Genomic DNA, 19867 nt, shown 5'->3' on the forward strand with positions numbered 1-19867 from the left:
ACACCTCAACTATTAGAAGTGGACAACAAAGGAACAACAGGAACATTAAGATGAAACAAAAAACAAATGCCAACATATATAGAAACGAACTATGTGATAACAAATAAGGATAGATGTTCTTTGATTTAACTCCAGGTTTCCGTAGCAGTTCAATTGTTAATAAATAACTTATTCATCAGATAAGCTTACGTGGGCTTGGTTTTTTGGTAATTTTACTGGAATGTGTGTTCTGCTTCATATTAAAGGTTACTAGTATTCTGTTTGAAGGTTTGTTTTCAACCAAAGATTTGGGGTTGTATTAAAAACACATTTATTTAAACAAATAAGAGTTAATAAAGACGGATAGGAGCTTAATTGGATTTATTCAATACTTTGCCATATAATTTACAGGATACAAAGCTGTCGTCAGCTGATAAGAACTAGCCCAATAAGTGATGCATTTAATGTCAATACATGTATATTGAGCCGAGTAAGCTAAAATCTTCTAACTGACAGAAACATTTAATATAAATGTAATAATCGTCGCAGTTTGAAGATCTTTAATGCACAAATCCTTCATTCATGATATATAATCGAATGTCAGCATGGCGTATTTTTAATCTATGGATGGAAAATATGTTTTCTTGCAAAAAAGAGTCTTCCTTGAAATGCTGAAACTGACAATAGGCATATGTTACTCTTTTGGTACATGTTGTCAATGGAAAATAATTTTGTGACTTTCATGTAACGTTTTATCGATTGCTATTTTTCTGTATAGAAAATTAGAAGCTAGAAACCATTTTGCTGTCACAGGGTCCTTGAATTGACAGTGACATAGTACTAGTCAATAATACGATCAATTTGTAAACTAACACACTTCATCACATTTACACTCTAAACAATGGATAAATCTGGAAAGCAGCTGGGAATTTTTAATAATACTTCATATGTTTTTCCTTTATTTTGACTTTTTTTTTCTCGTTAATAATACATGTACTTATACACGGATAACAAAAATCCGTATGATGCCTTTTAAGTAACAAAAACATGCAGTGCCATTTCAATATTTGTCTTCTTTTTTTTGTTGTTGTACCAAGGGAGTTGGGGAGCCTACGCATTTCTCTCATTTGATCTGAAAAGCATTACATTTACAAGACTTAATCAATGTATACAATTTAAAAAGAAAAACAAACTATAGACCCCGACAAGAAAAAGCAATTGAGTTCCCAAGATGGATACAGTTTGACGTAATTCCCAACTCCTCTGAAACCGTTTGGTGCAGTTATCTTCTGAAAATATTTATATGGTAGAGATAAGTAAAATGTTGAAAAGTCTAGGGAATATATGTTGATGTGATAACTTTATACAAATCAATGATTATTCAGCACAACACCATAAGAAAAAACTAAATACTTATTTTGGACTGAAAACATTTCTCTCTGAAGAACAATCAATTTCGTTAACTACATATAGAGAGAATATTTTTATAAATGTGATCTTTGATGTTGTATCGAATAGTCAATACACCAAGGTATCTGTGTCCAGACAATGAGAACATTTTATTGAAACTTTTCAGCAATATTATCGGATTTTTAATCATGCATGCACACATTTAGAAGTTTGCTTTATAAAAGAAGTAATTAGATTAACAAATTTGATTATCAACCATATATTTCGATTTTCTGTGAACAACTCGTTAGCGACCATCAATGTTGGTACTATCTTGGAATCGTATAACATTATTTAATTGAAAATCAGGAATAACGCATCAAGTTCTCCTTATAAATACTCGAGAGACAAACTTAACGTTCTGGAAATTATTTTCACACTTTACAATGTAAGTGATCGAAATGATTTTAAAGTGAAACTACCAATGACACAATGTTTGGATATTAATTGTCATAGAAATGCATTGTAATGTCCGGTTTCTGTCTTTTCTCTCCATGTGTCTTGGTGCTGTTGCAGTAGGCACTATGGCCCTTGCTGTAGGCACTGATTCGTGGTTGTTTACGGAAGAGGAGACAATTAAGAACATAGAAAATGGGACTCTGAAATTTACCGCCCATATAAGAACAGGATTATGGCGACTTTGCATTATTGTGGGTAAGTCTTACGCCTGTTATATATATATATAATTAAGTCCTGGTATCTTTAATGAGTTTATTTACATTATGTATCATATATGTAAACCGGAAAAAAAAACTCAAAACGTACTTTTAGCTTTTGTTTTAACATTTATGCTTTATAGACTTTCCGATTTTGAGTCAATGTTTTTGTGTGTAAAACTTTTCCTTTTTTAAGCTGAAATGATAGATAGAAAACTTACAGATGCTAAATATTTGATTTTTGATGAGTTTTTTTCTTTTTTGGTTTTCATTTAGTTTTGTTGATTGCTGTTTAGATAGAAGTTAAGATTCTTTCTTATTTTTTCACGGTTCACATTTGTTTCTTTTTTAATGTCAAAAGATCAAGCAAACATAACTATATAAAACTAATTTGTAACATTATACTGTTAACTTCCAAATTCCCCCAAATAAAAACTTCTTAATACGGAGAACGTATCCTTCAACTTACAAATTAGAAATAACAAGAACATAGTTGTCACTTCAATCATTAATGATGTCATGATATATCTTCACACTTGACCTTAAGTTCTAACAATGTTGGACATTTGAATAGTAGGGAAATTCATCTCTCTGATACAGTAAATGTATTTTCCTTGCTGAACGAGTAATTGAATGATTCCCACCTGAATAGACACCAGCAGATAGTGATACATTGTCCATATATTAATCATTTCAGTCGTAAAACTGTTTTATTTTTCTTAGTATATATGATCAAACCGCAATACGTCGATGATGCAGCAACCCAACCGGCATGAACAGTTTCTAAATGTTTACGTACGTTTTTTTTTTTTCAATGACAGACACGTGTCTATACAAAATAACAAGGTCTACATCCTTACAAAAAATAACTGTTAGTAATGGTTCGTTCTTCATGTAGGTATATTGTTTATTGCTTAAAGTCATATGAAACCTCAAATTAAAAAAAAAATATGCATATGTTTTTTAAAACTAAATGGATAGTTTTCATTATACAACTTATGTACATATACTTTTTTCTGAGGAAAATTCTTTAATTTGTCCACATTTAGAAGAAGTTTTCTTATTTTTAATTGCTTGCTGCCAGGAAGCAATTCGCAGACATACTTTCCGTATGCATAGTGACCTAAGCGTAACCCTCCTTGTAAAAACCCGGTGATAGCAATACGCATGAATCTGTCATTAGAATAATTACCTGATAGTATATGTTAAACACGTGCTAAATACCCATGCTTTTTGTTGATTATTTACTATAAGGTGACAATCGGTAAACTTCGGCTTCAAAACACGGCATTTAATGATTAGCCATATTTGTTAAATCATAACATACAGATAGAAAAAAATTTACGATGATACGATATATTTGCGTAAAAAATGATAAAATCGTGCACAGAGGACTAAGTTTATGATATATACATGCATTGGTTCAAGAATTGGATGAACATTATTTTTCACCAGTCACTCGTTTCTTTATGACTTTAAGTTATGTTGTTGTTTTTTTTACATTTATTTCAATTTGAGTCATTCTTCACTGATTCTTTTGTTCGAACAAGGAACTGGCAATAAATCCGAAACGGGCCATAGAACATTTTTTCCCGAGCTTTTCTCTTCATAATGCAAACAATCTTTGGTCGGGTTGTTGTTTCTTTGACATATTCCCAATTTTCATTCTCAATTTTAATTAAAGTTATGTATAACAAAAGTGTTTGCTAGCTACAGAACATACGAGTGATGCTGATTAATTTGTTTGTTTTTAAGAATGACAACCGAAAAACACAAATCAGGGTTTTCTTATTTAGTTAATATATTCTTGATCTCTCGTCGTTTTTTCATTTACATTCAGAAATTTAAAAATAAAATGAAGGAAAACATGTATAAACACTCTTTGTTATTTCCTCGGGATATTATTTTAGAGAACTTATTTTTCATTGGCACAGTTTTGTTGTTGATTTAATTCCGTTAACATTTGTATATTTGCAGAGCAGCTGAGACACATTAAGTTCATTATTCCTCCTCACGTTAATTCATTTATATACTCTGACTAGAAATATTTGAATGACTAAAAACCGTTCAATGTGTCTACTATTACATTAATTGCTAATTTGTTTTCCTGCTGGATGTACATGAAATAATTGCCACTGGACTATAATCGGACATCTATCAACTAAATCAATAAAAGGGACTTATATTTGCTGCAACTCATTTAAAGCCTTCTTCTCTACTGAGAAAGTATCCTAGATATACTTACTGAAGGTGTGATTTGATGATTGAAGCTGTTAATTTTCTCCTTGATAATATTTATGTACGTTTCGGCAACAAAGTTTATCGACAGGATGTAGGCATACCCATGGGTACTTATTGTGCCCCTTTAATAGCAGACTTGTGTTTGTACTGTTACGAATCACAGTTTATGACTAAACTCTGTAAAGACCCGTCGAAATTGCATTTAATTGATAAATTCAACATTACTTACCGTTATCTTGATGATATTTTTTCGTTAAATAATCAAGAATTTTCTTAATATACTGCTGAAATTTACCCCAAGGAACATACTTTAAATAAAATAAATTTATACGGTAACAACTGTCCTTTCCTAGATTTAGATATTTCGGTTTTAAACGGGAATCTCCACACTACAATTAACGACAAAAGGGACGATTTTTCGTTCCCTATTGTTAATTTTCCATTTTTAGATGGTGATGTTCCTTTGGCACCATCTTACGGTGTTTATATTTCACAGCTCGTTCGCTATGCCCATGTCTGTTGTGACGTTTTTGATATTAACGAACGCAATCTATGTATTACTGGTAAATTATTAAACCAGGGATGTCGTTACCATAAATTACATGTACTTAAAACCTTTACTAAATTTTTCCATAGATATAAAGATTTGGTTTTGAAGTTTGGTTGTACCTGAAGAAAACTTATTTCAAACGGGATAGCACATCCTCATTTTTACGGAAATGTTGTTAACCGTGTCCGACAAATTTAGAAAAGATCCTTGTAAATTTATCACTCCTTTAAATAAACTTATTCTAAAAGGTTACCAATTCAACACTGTAATAAGATCATTGAATATTGTTTTTATTGGAATAGATATTGATTTTGTTATCAGTAAATTAAAAGCAAACTAAATAGTACTAGTATGTTGTATACATATACACTTTCATGGATCTACAATCTGTCGATACCTGTAAATTGGCATTGCACAAGGTCATGTTTTTCTCTGACTGTTTATGACGTCTTTACACTAAATCCATTGGATGTTGGATGTGTACGGGTTGATAGTTTAGTCTTAGATGCATGATTGTTTTGTTAGTTGTTAGTGGCTTTGAACTAGCTGTCAGATAACTGCGAGTACTCTCATATCCGTTCCTAGTGTCTTTTTGTCGGGATGTACAAGTGCCCGGCCACGTCCACTTGTATTTTTGTCCATCTGATGAGTTAAGCCTTTTTCAACTGATTTTTATAGTTTGTTCTTTATTATGTTATACTGTTATACCGCTGTTCCAGGTTAGGGGGAGGGTTGGGATCCCGCTAAAATGTTTAACCCCGCCACATTATTTATGTATGTGCCTGTCCCAAGTCAGGAGCCTGTAATTCATTGGTTGTCGTTTGTTTATGTGTTACATATTTGTTTTTGGTTCATTTTTTATATAAATAAGGCCGTTAGTTTTCTCGTTTGAATTGTTTTACATTGTCATATTGGAGCCTTTTATAGCTGACTATGTGGTATGGGTTTGCTCATTGTTGAAGGCCGTACGGTGACCTATAGTTCTTAATGTCTGTGTAATTTTGGTCTCTTGTGGACAGTTATCTCATTGGCAATCATACCACATCTTCTTTTTTATATTGTAATCTCCTGAAATCATACAATACAAATTTAAGCCTTCAGTACAGATCAAATCAAGGTTTCAATATATACAGACTAATGCGGAGGAAACTACATTTTTACTGAAAAGGTCAAAACTAAAAATATACTTCTGATGAAGATTAAGATTGTTATTACATGCTATGGTTCATAATTAGAATCCTTTAATGTCGACAGAAATAAAGTGATGCAGTTCACATAAGTCTTATAGTAGACTTAATGGTTTTAAAAAGATATTGACAGATTGGTCGTTCCTAAGAAAAGCACTTTAAAAAAAAAAAACTTTATTATCATTGAACTTTCTTTTCTACAACTTGTTTTAAATCAAACTTTTCTATTTGCCTTTTCGTGAAATACTTATTGACCAATGACATACAGTTGGTGAAAGTTTCTATTTATTTAATATAATATATTCATTTGTTTGATTTAATATATTCAATTTATTCAAATAAATTATTTCTTTGATTTATTATTTCTATTTTGTTTGTGTTATAAATATTCTTATTCATTTATTTTCTTATTCAATTTTTTGTTTGTTTATCTTTTGTTTATCTATCTTATCATTTTTATTATTTATCTATTTGTCTATTTTTCAACAAAAAAAAATTTCATAGCCTCATGTTCACATGCACAGAAATCGTTAGTGTCTCTTTTTTGTCATATCACATTTTTTTGTGGTTTGAAACAATTCGTGTTATTTACAGTGCTCAATGCTCTTCAACTTTGTACTTGTTTTGCTTTATAATATTTTGATATGAGCGTCACTGATGAGTCTTATGTAGACGAAACGCGCGTCTGGCGTACTAAATTATAATCCTGGTACCTTTGATAACTATTTACAGAACTTTATAGTCGTTTTTATATGCAAGTACAACATAAGGGTTCTGGCGATTAATAGTTGTATAGACCCCTGTCTATTGCTGATGACCAAGTGTGAGTTATGTCTTGCTGATTTAGATATGTTTTTATTCTTTAGTTGTTATCGTCTCATGTAGACTGAAATTGCACTGAGGTTTCAATTTGTCTTCTCTTGCAAAAATTGCCAACATGTCCATTGATATTCTTCAGAATACCGCACTTTCTTTTGACTTTGTTTCATACCCAATGGTGTTCAAAAAATGCTCATTGATCCCAAGTTTTCTTTTCATAAATCTTTTACATGTGTAATGATAAGCCATTTGTAAAAAGTCTTATATTATTTTAATTATATTTTAAAAAGTCTTTGAGAACTTAAACATGTCAACGATAAAGCTATGAAAAATCATGAGTGAACATTTCCCCGCCAAAATTGCAATGGCTTATATCTCAAAAACAAGCACATTGACCTATATATTTTTTTTGGCTCTTTTTATTCCTTTATTAATCCCCTATAAATATAAACAAGTGTTTTGAAAAGCTTATTATTTTGAAACTGAGAAGCAAACTCTCTAAAGCATTTACTATTTATATACTTTTATATCTTTATAAACAGATGCACGTTTGGATAGGGTGTCACGTTTCATCGAAATTTGTCACTTCTAACATGTTTACATGTGCCAATTGCTTAACAAATACAATCATAAGATAGGACTACTGAATTTACTAGTAGTCACGAAGTTTGCCAGTAACTCGACAAAACCGACATTATATCTATTGCAGTCACGCTACGGAAATATTGGTGATTAGGAATGGAGTTTGATACGACTGTCATACAAGTGAGAGGTCAAGCTAGCTATAAAACCAGGTTTAATCCAACATTTTCCTACATAAGAAAATGCACGTACTAAGTCAGGAGTATGATAGTTGTTATACATTCGTTTAATGTGTTTGAGCTTTCATTTTGCCATTTAATAAGGGATTTTCCGTTTTGAATTTTCCTAGGAGTTCTGTATTTTTGGGATTTTGCTTATTTCCTTTTTTTAAGAATCAATTAAGAGAACAGAATTCGTAAACAGTTATACTGCTGTGATCAGGAAGTATAGAAACTTCAAAATGACAATCGAAATCCATATTTATATACAGTATATATGACAAGAATTTTCATGTCGAAGAACTAAATAGAATCTTTTGATAAGATAACCGTGAAATCTTGATCAACACCATCATGAACAATTATGTATAGAAAATGTTAAGTTTATGTTAACAAATTCAACATAGACTACCATACACCAAAATTTTAACTTGTGATACAGACTAATGGACGGACGGTCACACAAAGAAGAAAAGATAATACCCCTACTATAATAATCGGGTAACAAAAACAATTAAGTCAGTTTTTTTCATAATGATGATTGAATAATTGTCCGAATAAATTGTCTTTTGACCGAAGCAAGAATAAGTAATTCTCTGAATGATTATTTTACAGTTGGAAAACTTCAAGAAAATTATACTCTTCTATATGACTGCTGCTTGTTTTGTGAATTTTTTACAGTGTTTTGAAATGTTTTGAAAAAATAAAAATAAATATTGAAGTAAGAACAAAAATCTATACTCGAATTCTTATTAAAAATTTCACTCGATCACTTTCTAACTCGAAACATGACTCTATTTCATAGTGTGTCTCGAACATTAACTCGAAACCTGACTTGAACTCAGTTTAATTCGAAAGATATCTCGCACTGGGACTCTAACTCTAACTTTAACTCGAACTCTTACACGATGGTTAGCCAAACTCGTCAATTTTCTCGTCCATGCTTGACAGTCTTATAATTCAGTTACGATTATGTGCGTTTCTCTATTCCCTGTGCTATTTTCCTAATAAATACAAAAATAGAATTAATGATATTGATGTTTTATCTTTTAAATGCATGAAATTATATCCCACTGGATATTAAGCAAATTTAAATCAACCAACAAGTCAAAAGGTATTAAGGTTGATTTGTGTAGGTTTCAACTAACTATCAAATGCTCAAGCTATTATGTATTATTACCGTTTGAAATATAAATTCTATAATAGAAAACCAAAACGAGAATTTTGTAGCTTACAAGCAATACAATAATATTATACTTGATGTCCTTTGACCACCGCTTACATTATCTGGGGGGACCACTCAGAATGGTTAATTTTTAATGAGGTTCGTTTTGTTCTATCGTCAATTTTCTGTGTAGTGCATTGTGATTTGTTGTATGGTCGTGTTGTTGTTAAATACACTTATATTTACTTTTTTTTTTTTTTTAATTTGTGTAGTGCATTGTGAATCGTTGTATGGTCGTGTTGTTGTTTTAAAAGTACACTAACATTTACTTTTTCTGTTTGGTTTCAAAAGTATATTTGTTTTTTTTTAATTTGTGTAGTGCATTGTGATTTGTTGCATGGTCGTGTTGTTGTTAAATATACTTATATTAACTGTTACTGTTTCATTTCAAAAGTTCTTTTTTTTTAAACTCTTTTCGTGAAATGTTTACGTTTTTTCTCCGCTAAAATTATTGATTCAGAAATAATATCGTCATGTCAAATATATTTTACTTATTTTCTTTTAGTTCATTGATAACAATTTCATTACATTCAAGGACTCCAGTAATTGATTTCCATGTACTTATTAATTGAATTTGAAGTTAACACGGAGACAATTTACCATTATAAATTGATATTCGAACTCCTTAGAGATAAACTTAATAAGGCTATATATACGTTTTCTAGATATTTTTCTTCTGAATTTTTTGCATGAACTTTAAATTGGTCAAATTGCATGTATAAATTCTAACAGAGAAATGAGTAATATGTAGTATTCTATGAAATTAAGCTTCGATAACTGATTTGTTGTTATTTAGTAAGAATAAGACATATTGACAATATTGGTGAGTTCTATTAAATGATGCTAAATATCAATCACCAAAAAGAGAACAGACGAACGGACACAACACTCATTATAAACCTCAATTTCAGTATGAGCCAGATCTATAAATCAAACATAGAACATCCTTTAGATTGAAATGCGTTTTTCTCGAATAATTCCAGATATATTGCATGTATCCTAGATAATAATACAGGTGCTAACCAGACTCAAACTCGATAAAATTGATCACTATCTTGCTTGGTCGCTGGAATTGTTTGCTAGCTTATTTCTGGCAGGATTCCATACGCGAAACAGACTTGGCAAATAATCCTTCAAAACTTGATATTGTTATAAAATGTTTGGGTTTTTTTCATGGCTCAAACTATAATATTGTTTAAACTGCCTGGTAATACATGTATATCATAAACTGTTTATTTCGTCTTTGCTTCATGCTCTTCATATTCACTTTCCTCTCTGAAATTGTTTGAATGTGTCGTTTTATGTTGTAATTAGAATTTTTCAACGAATTAAGCAATTTTTGCTGTCGAGTTTTTATACCACAATCAAACAACCCTTTTACATTGATCGAAATCATTAGTTTGATAAACTTAATATGAAACTTTCGAAAACCTTAAAATAGATATAGGAAGTTGTATGCGAGTGCCAATGAGACAACTCTCCATCCAAATAACAATTAATAAAAGTAAACCACTATAGGTCAATGTACGGTCTTCAACATGGAGCCTTGGCTCACACCGAACAACAAGCTATAAAGGGCCCCAAAATTACTAGTGTAAAACCATTCAAACGGGAAAACCAATGGTCGCAATGCCATTTTTACAAAAAGTGCAATCATATTGTATTATTTCTTGTTATGCCATTAAATTTTCCATTTTCTATAGCGAAGTTGAGGCTAATTAATCTAATTTTCGTATTACATGTTTTTGCGCCTTCTCAAGTCTGGAGCCTTCGACCTTAGTAAGTCTTGTATGAATTTAATTCATTTATATATTTTGGAGTTTTGTATGACGACGATTATCACTGAACTAGTACACACACATTTTTGTTTGGGACCAGCTGAAGCACGCCTCCGGGTGCGGGATTTTCTCGCTGTATAATATTGGAGACCCATTAGTGGTCTTCGGCTATTTTCTGTTCTTTGGTCGGTTAGTTGTCTCTTTGAAACATTCCCCATTTCCATTCTCAATTTTATTTTTATTTGTAAACATTATGAATTGATTTAACTAAATAAAAGTGCAGACAAAAACTAAATATTATAAATCTATATTAAAATCATGTAGTCTTGATGTAGACAATCCGATTAACGCTGCTTTACGACAGCAACATATCCATCATGCAGGCAAGTCTGAAATAAGGTTTTTGCTATGCCATACTTACTATTTGAGTATTTTTCTAATTTTTCATGACAGTGATTACTTAGTGTATTCGTGAAATTATTCGGTTTAATCTTAAGTGTACATTCCAATTTCTACACGAACATTTGTTGAATTTGAGAAGCATAATTATCATCTTTGACTTGGACAAGACGTCGTCAAAATCCAATGTTATCCTATATATGAACTGTCAAAGTCGAACCACACTTTGAGATAACCTTGGACCACCTTGGTATTCTATAAATGTCATTTCTTCTATAAATATGGTGTTTATTTGCTATTAACAAAGTTAACAAAATATTAACACATAATCGATAGCATCCCTTGAAAATGTTTCAAAATCGTATAGTATATATCTGTTGAACTGTCAAACCAATTCCCTACAGATCTTCGTATCCTTCAATTTGCCGTTAGCATAGACCTTTAGTAAAGGGAATATTGACATCTTAATATTATAAAACAGTTTATTTTTACGAAAACACTAAATAATTTTCAGATCAAATCCTAATTAGTCATTTTCTCATAACATGGTCACTATCTAGCTGTCAGTGTTGTTCGTAAAATGGGTTTTATTTCAAACTAATAACAAAATATGATAAATAGTATATTATTATTGTGCAAATCTTCATAAAAAGTAAAATACTTGTATGAATTCGTACCAAGTATATAGGATTCTTCTCGGGTAAATAAAAGATCAAATCGTCATAACTGTAATGTTTAGAGTGTAGTTAATAACCAAGGTTCAGTATATCATATGCGCTATCTGATAGTGATAATGGCATGGCAATGGTGTTAAGAGGCTAGCTGAAGGACGCCTCCTGGTGCGGAATTTTCTCGCTGTATATCAGTAAATAAAATATATATATAATGCATTGATACATCAGTAACTGTGGGTCAAAGACGAAAATAAATCTTTTAATCACAAAATTTGAAGCAGATTAAGAATAAAGTCCTTTTTTATTCGTTTACACGACAAAAAAGCTTCTAATGCAGGGCTATTGTGTCTAGATGAATGTATTTTACGAAACCAAGGTGCCTTTAAAATATTGTATTCATCGCAAAGCATCCACCGTTCGTTGGTGAATGTAGTCGATTTGGCAATCATACCAAATGTCCTTACAGCTAATACTATAAGATGTAAATACAAATATCTGTCAATGGTGAACAATACATATATAAAGATTAAGATACTCATAAGAAGGTGTGGTATGATTGCAAATGAGACAACTTTCAAGCACAGCCAAATGACATAGAAGTTAAAAACTTTACGTCTATATGGAATAAATATTTTACATGTGAGGGTTTTTTTTTGTGAATATAAATAGCGCAAAAAAACAACCTCATCCATCTAATAAACCAAATCAGTCCAACCTCATGCGATTAAATGATGTTAATATAATATAAATGAGAATAAAGGCAACAGTAGTATACCGCTGTTCGAAATTCATAAATCGATTGAGAAAAAACAAATCCAGGTGACAAACTTAAACAGAGGGAAACACATCTAGTATAAGAGTAGAACAACGACACTACAGAAATACTAAAATGCAACACACACAGAAACGAACTATAAGATAACAATAGCAATTTTCCTGACTTGGTTCACGACATTTAAAAAAAAATGGTGTGTTGAACCTGCTTTTGTGGCTAGCCAAACCTCCAAATTTAGTGGCAATATTAAATATAACACTAAAATGGCAACATTTCATGCCAGGACTAAAATACAAATAAATGGAAGAACATACAGGACAGAGAAACACACAAATAAACAATACAATAGAACATTACGACAAGCTTATAGTTATTAAAGATATCAGGCCTATTATTCAATACACCAGACGCGTGTTTCGTCTACATAAGACTCATTAGTGACGCACAGGTCAAAAGAGTAAAGAAAGCCAAACAAAGATGAAGAGAATTGATAGCACAAAATTCTTAAAAGTTGTTCCAAATACGGCTAAGGTTATCTGCTTGGGATAATATGTGGTATAAGTGCCAATTAGACAACTCTCTATCCAAGTCCCAATGTATAAAAAGTTAACAGTTATAAAACAAAGTACGGCCATCAATAATGAGCCTTGCCTCACATCGAACAGCAAGCTTTTAAGGACCTTAAAATGACTAGTGTAAAACAATTCAAACAAGAAAACCAACGGCCTAATCCATATAAAAAATGAGAAACGAGAAATACTTCTGAACCACATAAACAAACGAGTACCATTAAACAACAGGTGCATAACATAGGACAAATAAGCTTTTTAAGCATATCACTCTTAACCAAACAATGTCAAGGTTTCTGGAAGGAATTTGTAGAAAGTGGTTTTGAAAATTTGCATGATCAATCTTTCGTTAATCTAAATGATGTCGTTACGGAATCATTGACTACTTTACAGAAGAGAAGTCTATAAGCAGTAATGAAATTGAAAGTATAAACGACCAAAAACGTAAGCAATCTAATCAAAGCTAATAGGAAATTATAAGATATCAGTGAGGTAAGCATTCTAATCAAAGCTGAGGAAAGTATAAAACAAATAGGAGGTTAACAAGTATAAGGCTTCAGTAACATAAGTTATATAATCAAAGTTAAGGAAAGTGTATAAGATATCAGTGACGTAAACAATCCAATCAAAGTTAAGGAAAGTATTAGACATCACGGATGTAATTTACATTGAACGACAAAATTTCTTCCTATGTGACGTTTACATTTGCTGACGTCAGAAACGCGAAGCAATGAATTTGTTTTTTTAATTTGATAGATGCTTTTTGTGCTTTTTGTAAATGTTTATTTAGTTTGAGGTTGTAACACAGTGATGACTTTTGTCACCATATTGTGACAATTTTTTCTATTATATGTCTGTTTTGTTCACGCATCGTTGTAGATATAACGGGATTTGGTGCAACTGTCATACAAGTGAGAGGTTTAGCGCTATGAAACCATGTTTAATCCACCGTTTTCTACATTTGAAAATGCCTGTACCAAGTCAGGAATATGACAGTTGTTGTTAATTCGTTTGATGTGATTTGTCATTTGATTTTGTCATTTTATTAGGGATTTTTCGTTTTAAATTTTCCTCGAAGTTTAGTATTTTTGTGATTTACTTTTTTTTTTCAGTGACGCAAGCAATCCAATCAAAGTTAAGGAAATTTTAATATATCAGTGACGTAAACAATCCAATCAAAGTTAATAAAAGTATACTATATCAGTGACGTAAACAATCCAATCAAAGTTAAGGAAAGTATTATATATCAGTGATGTAAACAATCAATCAAAGTTAAGTATAATATATCAGTGATATTTTGTTTTTTGTCCATAGATTTATGAGTTTTGAACAGCGGTATACTACTGTTGCCTTTATTTAGCAATCCAATCAACGTTAAGAAAAGTATAATATATCAGTGACGTAAACAATCCAATCAAAGTTAATGAAAGTATGATATATCAGTGACGTAAACAATCCAATCAAAGTTAAGAAAAGCATAATATATCAGTGATGTTAGCAATCCAATCAAAGTTAAGAAAAGTATAATATATCAGTGAACTAAGCAATCCAATCAAAGTTAAGGAAAGTATAATATATCAGTGACGTAAACAATCCAATCAAAGTTAAGGAAAGTATAATATATCAGTGATGTTAGCAATCCAATCAAAGTTAAGAAAAGTATAATATATCAGTAAATTAAGCAATCCAATCAAAGTTAAGGAAAGTATAATATATCAGTGACGTAAACAATCCAATCAAAGTTCAGAAAAGTATAAAATATCAGTGACTTTTGTAATCCATTCAAAGTTAAGAAAAGTATAAATTTCAGTGACGCAATAAATCAAATCACAGTTGAGGAAGGTATAAGATATAAGTGACATAAGCAGTGCAATTAATGTTAAACATATACTTGTACTAGTAGATTGTTCTGCGTTCGGTGAACAATTCATGGAAAAACCTTTCAATGAAATGTACAGCATTTACTTTCGTCTCGTCCACATACTTTACGGCATGTTTAGGCCAGTCCCTACAGGAACATATATGTTGACAGTTAGATATACTGTTCCAATGTTCCTGGTAGTGTTATTTTAATTGGATTTTTATATGTATTCTATCATTTATATATTACAATGTTCATTTTTGTAGGATACGATTACCCAGACATATGTGTTAATGTAGGATATGAAAATGCAGATGAAGGAAGAGAAGAGGGTCAAGAAACGTCCATGGCTATTATGAGTAAGACAAATCTTCATTTTAATTTGTGATGTGAATGTAATAGTACATCATATGTCATACAATACAGTGGTGTAGGAGTTTATTGTAAACAACTAAAGCAAGTTAAGCATTGTTCTTTTTTATTCTAAAAAACAATAAATGTTTCCCCTTGAGGCACTGAAATGTATGCTATCATTTGGTGAAGAAAAAATCGCCAATATGTTACTTAGCCAAAATTCAAACGGATATACTAAGGCAAATGTAGAGACCTTTTATAATATAACTCAAGGTATGAGTTTTAATGTATCGAATGCCTTACTTGAACCTTTAATATTTTACATTCCCGTCTCTTGATGTTTACTGGATGGTTGTCTTATTGGCAATCATACTACATCTCTTTATATATATATATATATATATATATATATATATATATATATATATATATATATATATATATATATATATATATATATATATATATATATATATATATATATATATATATATATATATATATATATATATATATATATATATATATATATATATATATATATATATATATATATATATATATATATATATATTATGGATAAGACAAATTATCTGCGGGGTACAAAGAGAATATACAATGGACGACTTTCAAATCGTCTCATTTGATTAAAATAAAACATCTTACGGAATTGATATCTGTATTGGGCTGTAGTTATTGAGGAGATGAATCTATACTAGTGTCACAGAGCACTTATTGCCACCGAAAGAGATGAATCGACTGCCTTGCGTAATTGTTTCATGTAGTCTGTTTTCAGAGAGAACTATATTCCATGCGGGTCACATGAAATTAGAACAAATGAATTTAAAATTTCTGATACAAAATACATAAATGCAAACTTTGACAGAACAAGTGCTGTTATTAATTTGTCATTTGTTAATATGGTCAACTCTCTCTTCCTTCGCATTATTCTGACAAACCCGACACCAGTTGTTAGGTTTCTAATGATTAAAAAGGTTGACCAGTAACAGTGCATTTTTTTGTCCTTCTTGTCTTTAAGAACGTAATTCGCATAACTATTTCGTATGAACCCAACTCTCCTCATCATTTTCCTTACTTTCCGTTAAGGATTTTATCATCTTTTTTGAATTACAAAAAATGAAAGTGGGTGATTTTTGGCGTATAATGGTTTTTCTTTTAGATAGCGAAGAGAAATAAAGAAGTATAAATATGATAACAACAAATCTTATTTAGTTAGAGTTTTATTTTTCCTCAGATAAATACAAAAGCCTGGGTACACTCATGTACTCCGAAAGGGTAAAAAGTCCCTGAACCGTTATTGGCATCCGTTGTAATACTTATTGCAAATAAATATAAGGTGATAAGTCACACAAGCTTATAATAACAGGAAGGGACATATACTATAAAAAAAAATGTATTCTAAATATAAATCGTGCAATATTTTTATTTCCAATTACATTAATAATAAGTTTTTATTTTTAGGAGCCAACAGAGTATCTACAGTTTTCCCTGTCATAACGTTGGTTTTACTAGTCACTGGTTTTACTGTGAGTGCTATTGGAAACATTCAAGGAGACATAAAAACCTTGATCGGATCTGTTGTCTATATATCTGGAGGTAACGCCTTTATTATTGGATATAGAACATTTACTTTTCAAGCTTCATGGTATATGTTGTCAAAGAATATAATAGTGCAGGGTTGCTGTTGTTTCGGCGTTCTTTTCTTATTTTTAATCTCTTAATTGATTTGACAGCAGTATAGTACTGGTGCCTTTATTTCTCTATATAGGAGGATATAGTCAGTTTTTATTATTTAGCGTAGAAAATCATTTTTGAAGCTATATTCGATTTGATTGTTGAATTTTCGAATAACTATGATAATAAGAACTTAACAGCTAGCACTGCTTGGAGATACGTTTGTCCCATTACTATGCGCAGTCGTTCTGTATTTTGAAAAACTGGAAATCGATTAAGGCAAGCTAGCATTGTGATTTTTAAATCAAAACCCTGTATCATGTTTCTTAATATAGCACAAAATACCTGCGCACAAAAAAAAACTAAATACTAAAATCCCGATATTTTATATCTTCCTATTGTGACCGTTTATATTTCAAACAGTACTGCAATATGTACCTTTACTACTGATACTTTATTCACAAGACTACCAATACGTTTGATCTGAAGTGGACTACAAGAAGGTCGTACGGTTGTCTTTAATAACCTACATCCACTTCATTTAAACTTTTGTGGATAGTTATAGTCTCATTGGCAATCATACCAGAAATCTCCTTTTTTTACCTAAAAATGTGTTCCTGGTCTATTGATACTTGTGTATCTGCACTTCCATACTTGTGTTACTGGACTATTGATGCTTGTGTATCTGCACTACCATACTTTTGTTACTGGACTACTTATACTTTTGTGGCTGGACTGCTAAAAATAATACTTTTAATTGAATGTAATCAATTTTAACGTTTTACTTTGCTGTACATGTTCATGTATAACCTAATAATAATTTTTTTTCCAGGTTTAACTTTTGCGGTAGGAATAATTCTGTACATATCATCAATAAACGACGAGGTTGGACATCGACAATATAACGAAAGCGGTGATTTAGTTTTTCAGTATAGTTATGGATGGTCGTTCTATTTTGCTGGTTTAGCATTTTTATTTACCATGCTGTCATCGGTAGTGCAAATTTCCTTGTTTTTGAAAAGAAATTCTAAGAAAGACGATATGATAAAAATAATTCCAGGATTGGATGGCGTTCTTTCAGATCCGGAAGATGAAATTCCAGGCGGAGCATCAAACCCTACAATTATATTATAAATTCGAAACGATTTGCGTGAAAGTCTAGAAATAATTTGTAATGTAATGATGTCGGGGAAATGTGCACATAAACATGTAATTTTTTACTCAAGTTTCAATCCTTGAAAAAAAACAGTTATGTCGTTATGACTTTTTGTTATAATGACAAATCGATAGATACTTTATTAATAGTGTTGCTATGCATTTTACTTCATTCGAGGATGCAATTTCGTAGTCTTTAACTATTATATCATTCCCATGTCTATCATTGTAAAATAATATAAAATCTGTGGGGAACTTATGATTGTATATTGAAGTAACTTACACAAAACTGAAATTTTTAGCTTTTTAGCGCTTTAAGAGGGTTTTTTTAATAATTGGTAGCGAGTTAGTTTGCAATTATTGCACCCTAAACCAAATACAGCGCATAGTTTTGGGGCGGACAGAGCAAAGATATAATTTCGTTAAGACCACAACATAAAGCTTTGCCATACTAAGTTGTATCTAAATATATACTTTACATATTGTATTTGTAGAACATTTCTTAATTGTCATCACTCGATTTTCCATTTTGGTAGATGTTTGGTCAGTTAATTGTAGATTCACGTATAAATTAATCATCATGATGACTGCTACCCTGCTGGAGTTGTTTTACTTAACTGGGAAATCAATACGACTAATGGAACATTACTATTACTGTTTTAACGCTACATTGAAAGCTAAACTATAATTATAGCTATGTTTGCTTGAGTTAACATGAAAATCTAAAACATTTTACGCCTTTGCTCAAGATGTTGTCATTTGTGATAGCTTTAAAAGCATGCTTAGTTTATAATTACATTTTATGTTCGATGCACAATTTAAAAGTTGAGACAGTTCGATAGGTTGATGTATTCTTATGCACGCAACTAGCAACTTTTTTTTGACGTCTTATAAGTTCTATATCCGTGTACACCTAAATCAATTGTTAAATGTAATTTCATGTGTCACTTCAAGTAAAACTATTACAGAGTATTAGACGTTTTATTTTGATATTCTGGTGGCAGATCGGTGATAATATAAAAGGTCTTTATATCCACTAGATAACCCTGATAAAGATAAATGTAAATGTATAATCTTTAAGTTTACCCTAAATAAAGACAACAGTGGTATACCGGTGTTCAAAAGTCGTAAACCGATTGAAAAAAACGTACTAAAACCGAGAGAAACACATCAACTATATAAAAGGAAAACGAAGGAACAACAGTAACACCGAATTGCAACAAAAACAAAAGCTAACACACATAAAAACGAACTATTTGATAACAACTGCCGTATTCCTGACTTGGTACAGGACATTTTAAGAACAAATGGTGGTTAAAACCTGATTTCATGACATACAAAGCCTCCTGCTTTGGGAAAATGTTAAAAACAATATCGATAAACACGTAACAGAAATACAGCACAAACTCACGCAAAAACGTTCATAACAGAGAAACGCACAAACACATAATATAAAAGTCGACACAACATGCAAACCACAGGACAACAATATTTCATCAGCGAAAAACACCACATGATATCAAAATCAGTGGCGCGCTTACGTAAATAACATGCAATCTTTCACAATATACATCCAAACAATTTTAATGACACTGCTGGTAGTGAAAAGCAATTTATAATCATATGGAGTACAAACGATAAATCATAACATATTTTCCCATTGAAACCATAAAAGAAGCATAAACAATAAATCCACGAATG

General features: G+C 31.0%; 1 protein-coding gene across 1 annotated transcript; it reads left to right on the forward strand.

The window, feature by feature from the left end:
• Positions 1-1497: 1497 nt before the first annotated feature.
• Positions 1498-19138, forward strand: LOC143045960 (voltage-dependent calcium channel gamma-7 subunit-like). Its single transcript, XM_076218827.1, has 4 exons — positions 1498-2082; positions 15229-15321; positions 16799-16933; positions 17844-19138. The coding sequence occupies exons 1-4, from the start codon at positions 1887-1889 to the stop codon at positions 18143-18145; spliced, it is 726 nt and encodes a 241-aa protein (XP_076074942.1). The 5' UTR covers positions 1498-1886; the 3' UTR covers positions 18146-19138.
• The last annotated feature ends 729 nt before the right edge of the window (positions 19139-19867 follow it).

Source organism: Mytilus galloprovincialis, chromosome 9 (assembly GCF_965363235.1).
Source record: "Mytilus galloprovincialis chromosome 9, xbMytGall1.hap1.1, whole genome shotgun sequence".
Lineage (NCBI taxonomy): Eukaryota > Metazoa > Mollusca > Bivalvia > Mytilida > Mytilidae > Mytilus > Mytilus galloprovincialis.

Coding starts and splice junctions, on each gene's coding strand:
- LOC143045960 (XM_076218827.1), top strand. CDS start 1,887: ATGCATTGTAATGTCCGGTTTCTGTCTTTTCTCTCCATGTGTCTTGGT. Junction 15,322..16,798: donor AACGTCCATGGCTATTATGA/GTAAGACAAATC, acceptor TTTTATTTTTAG/GAGCCAACAGAGTATCTACA. Junction 16,934..17,843: donor TGTTGTCTATATATCTGGAG/GTAACGCCTTTA, acceptor TTTTTTTTCCAG/GTTTAACTTTTGCGGTAGGA.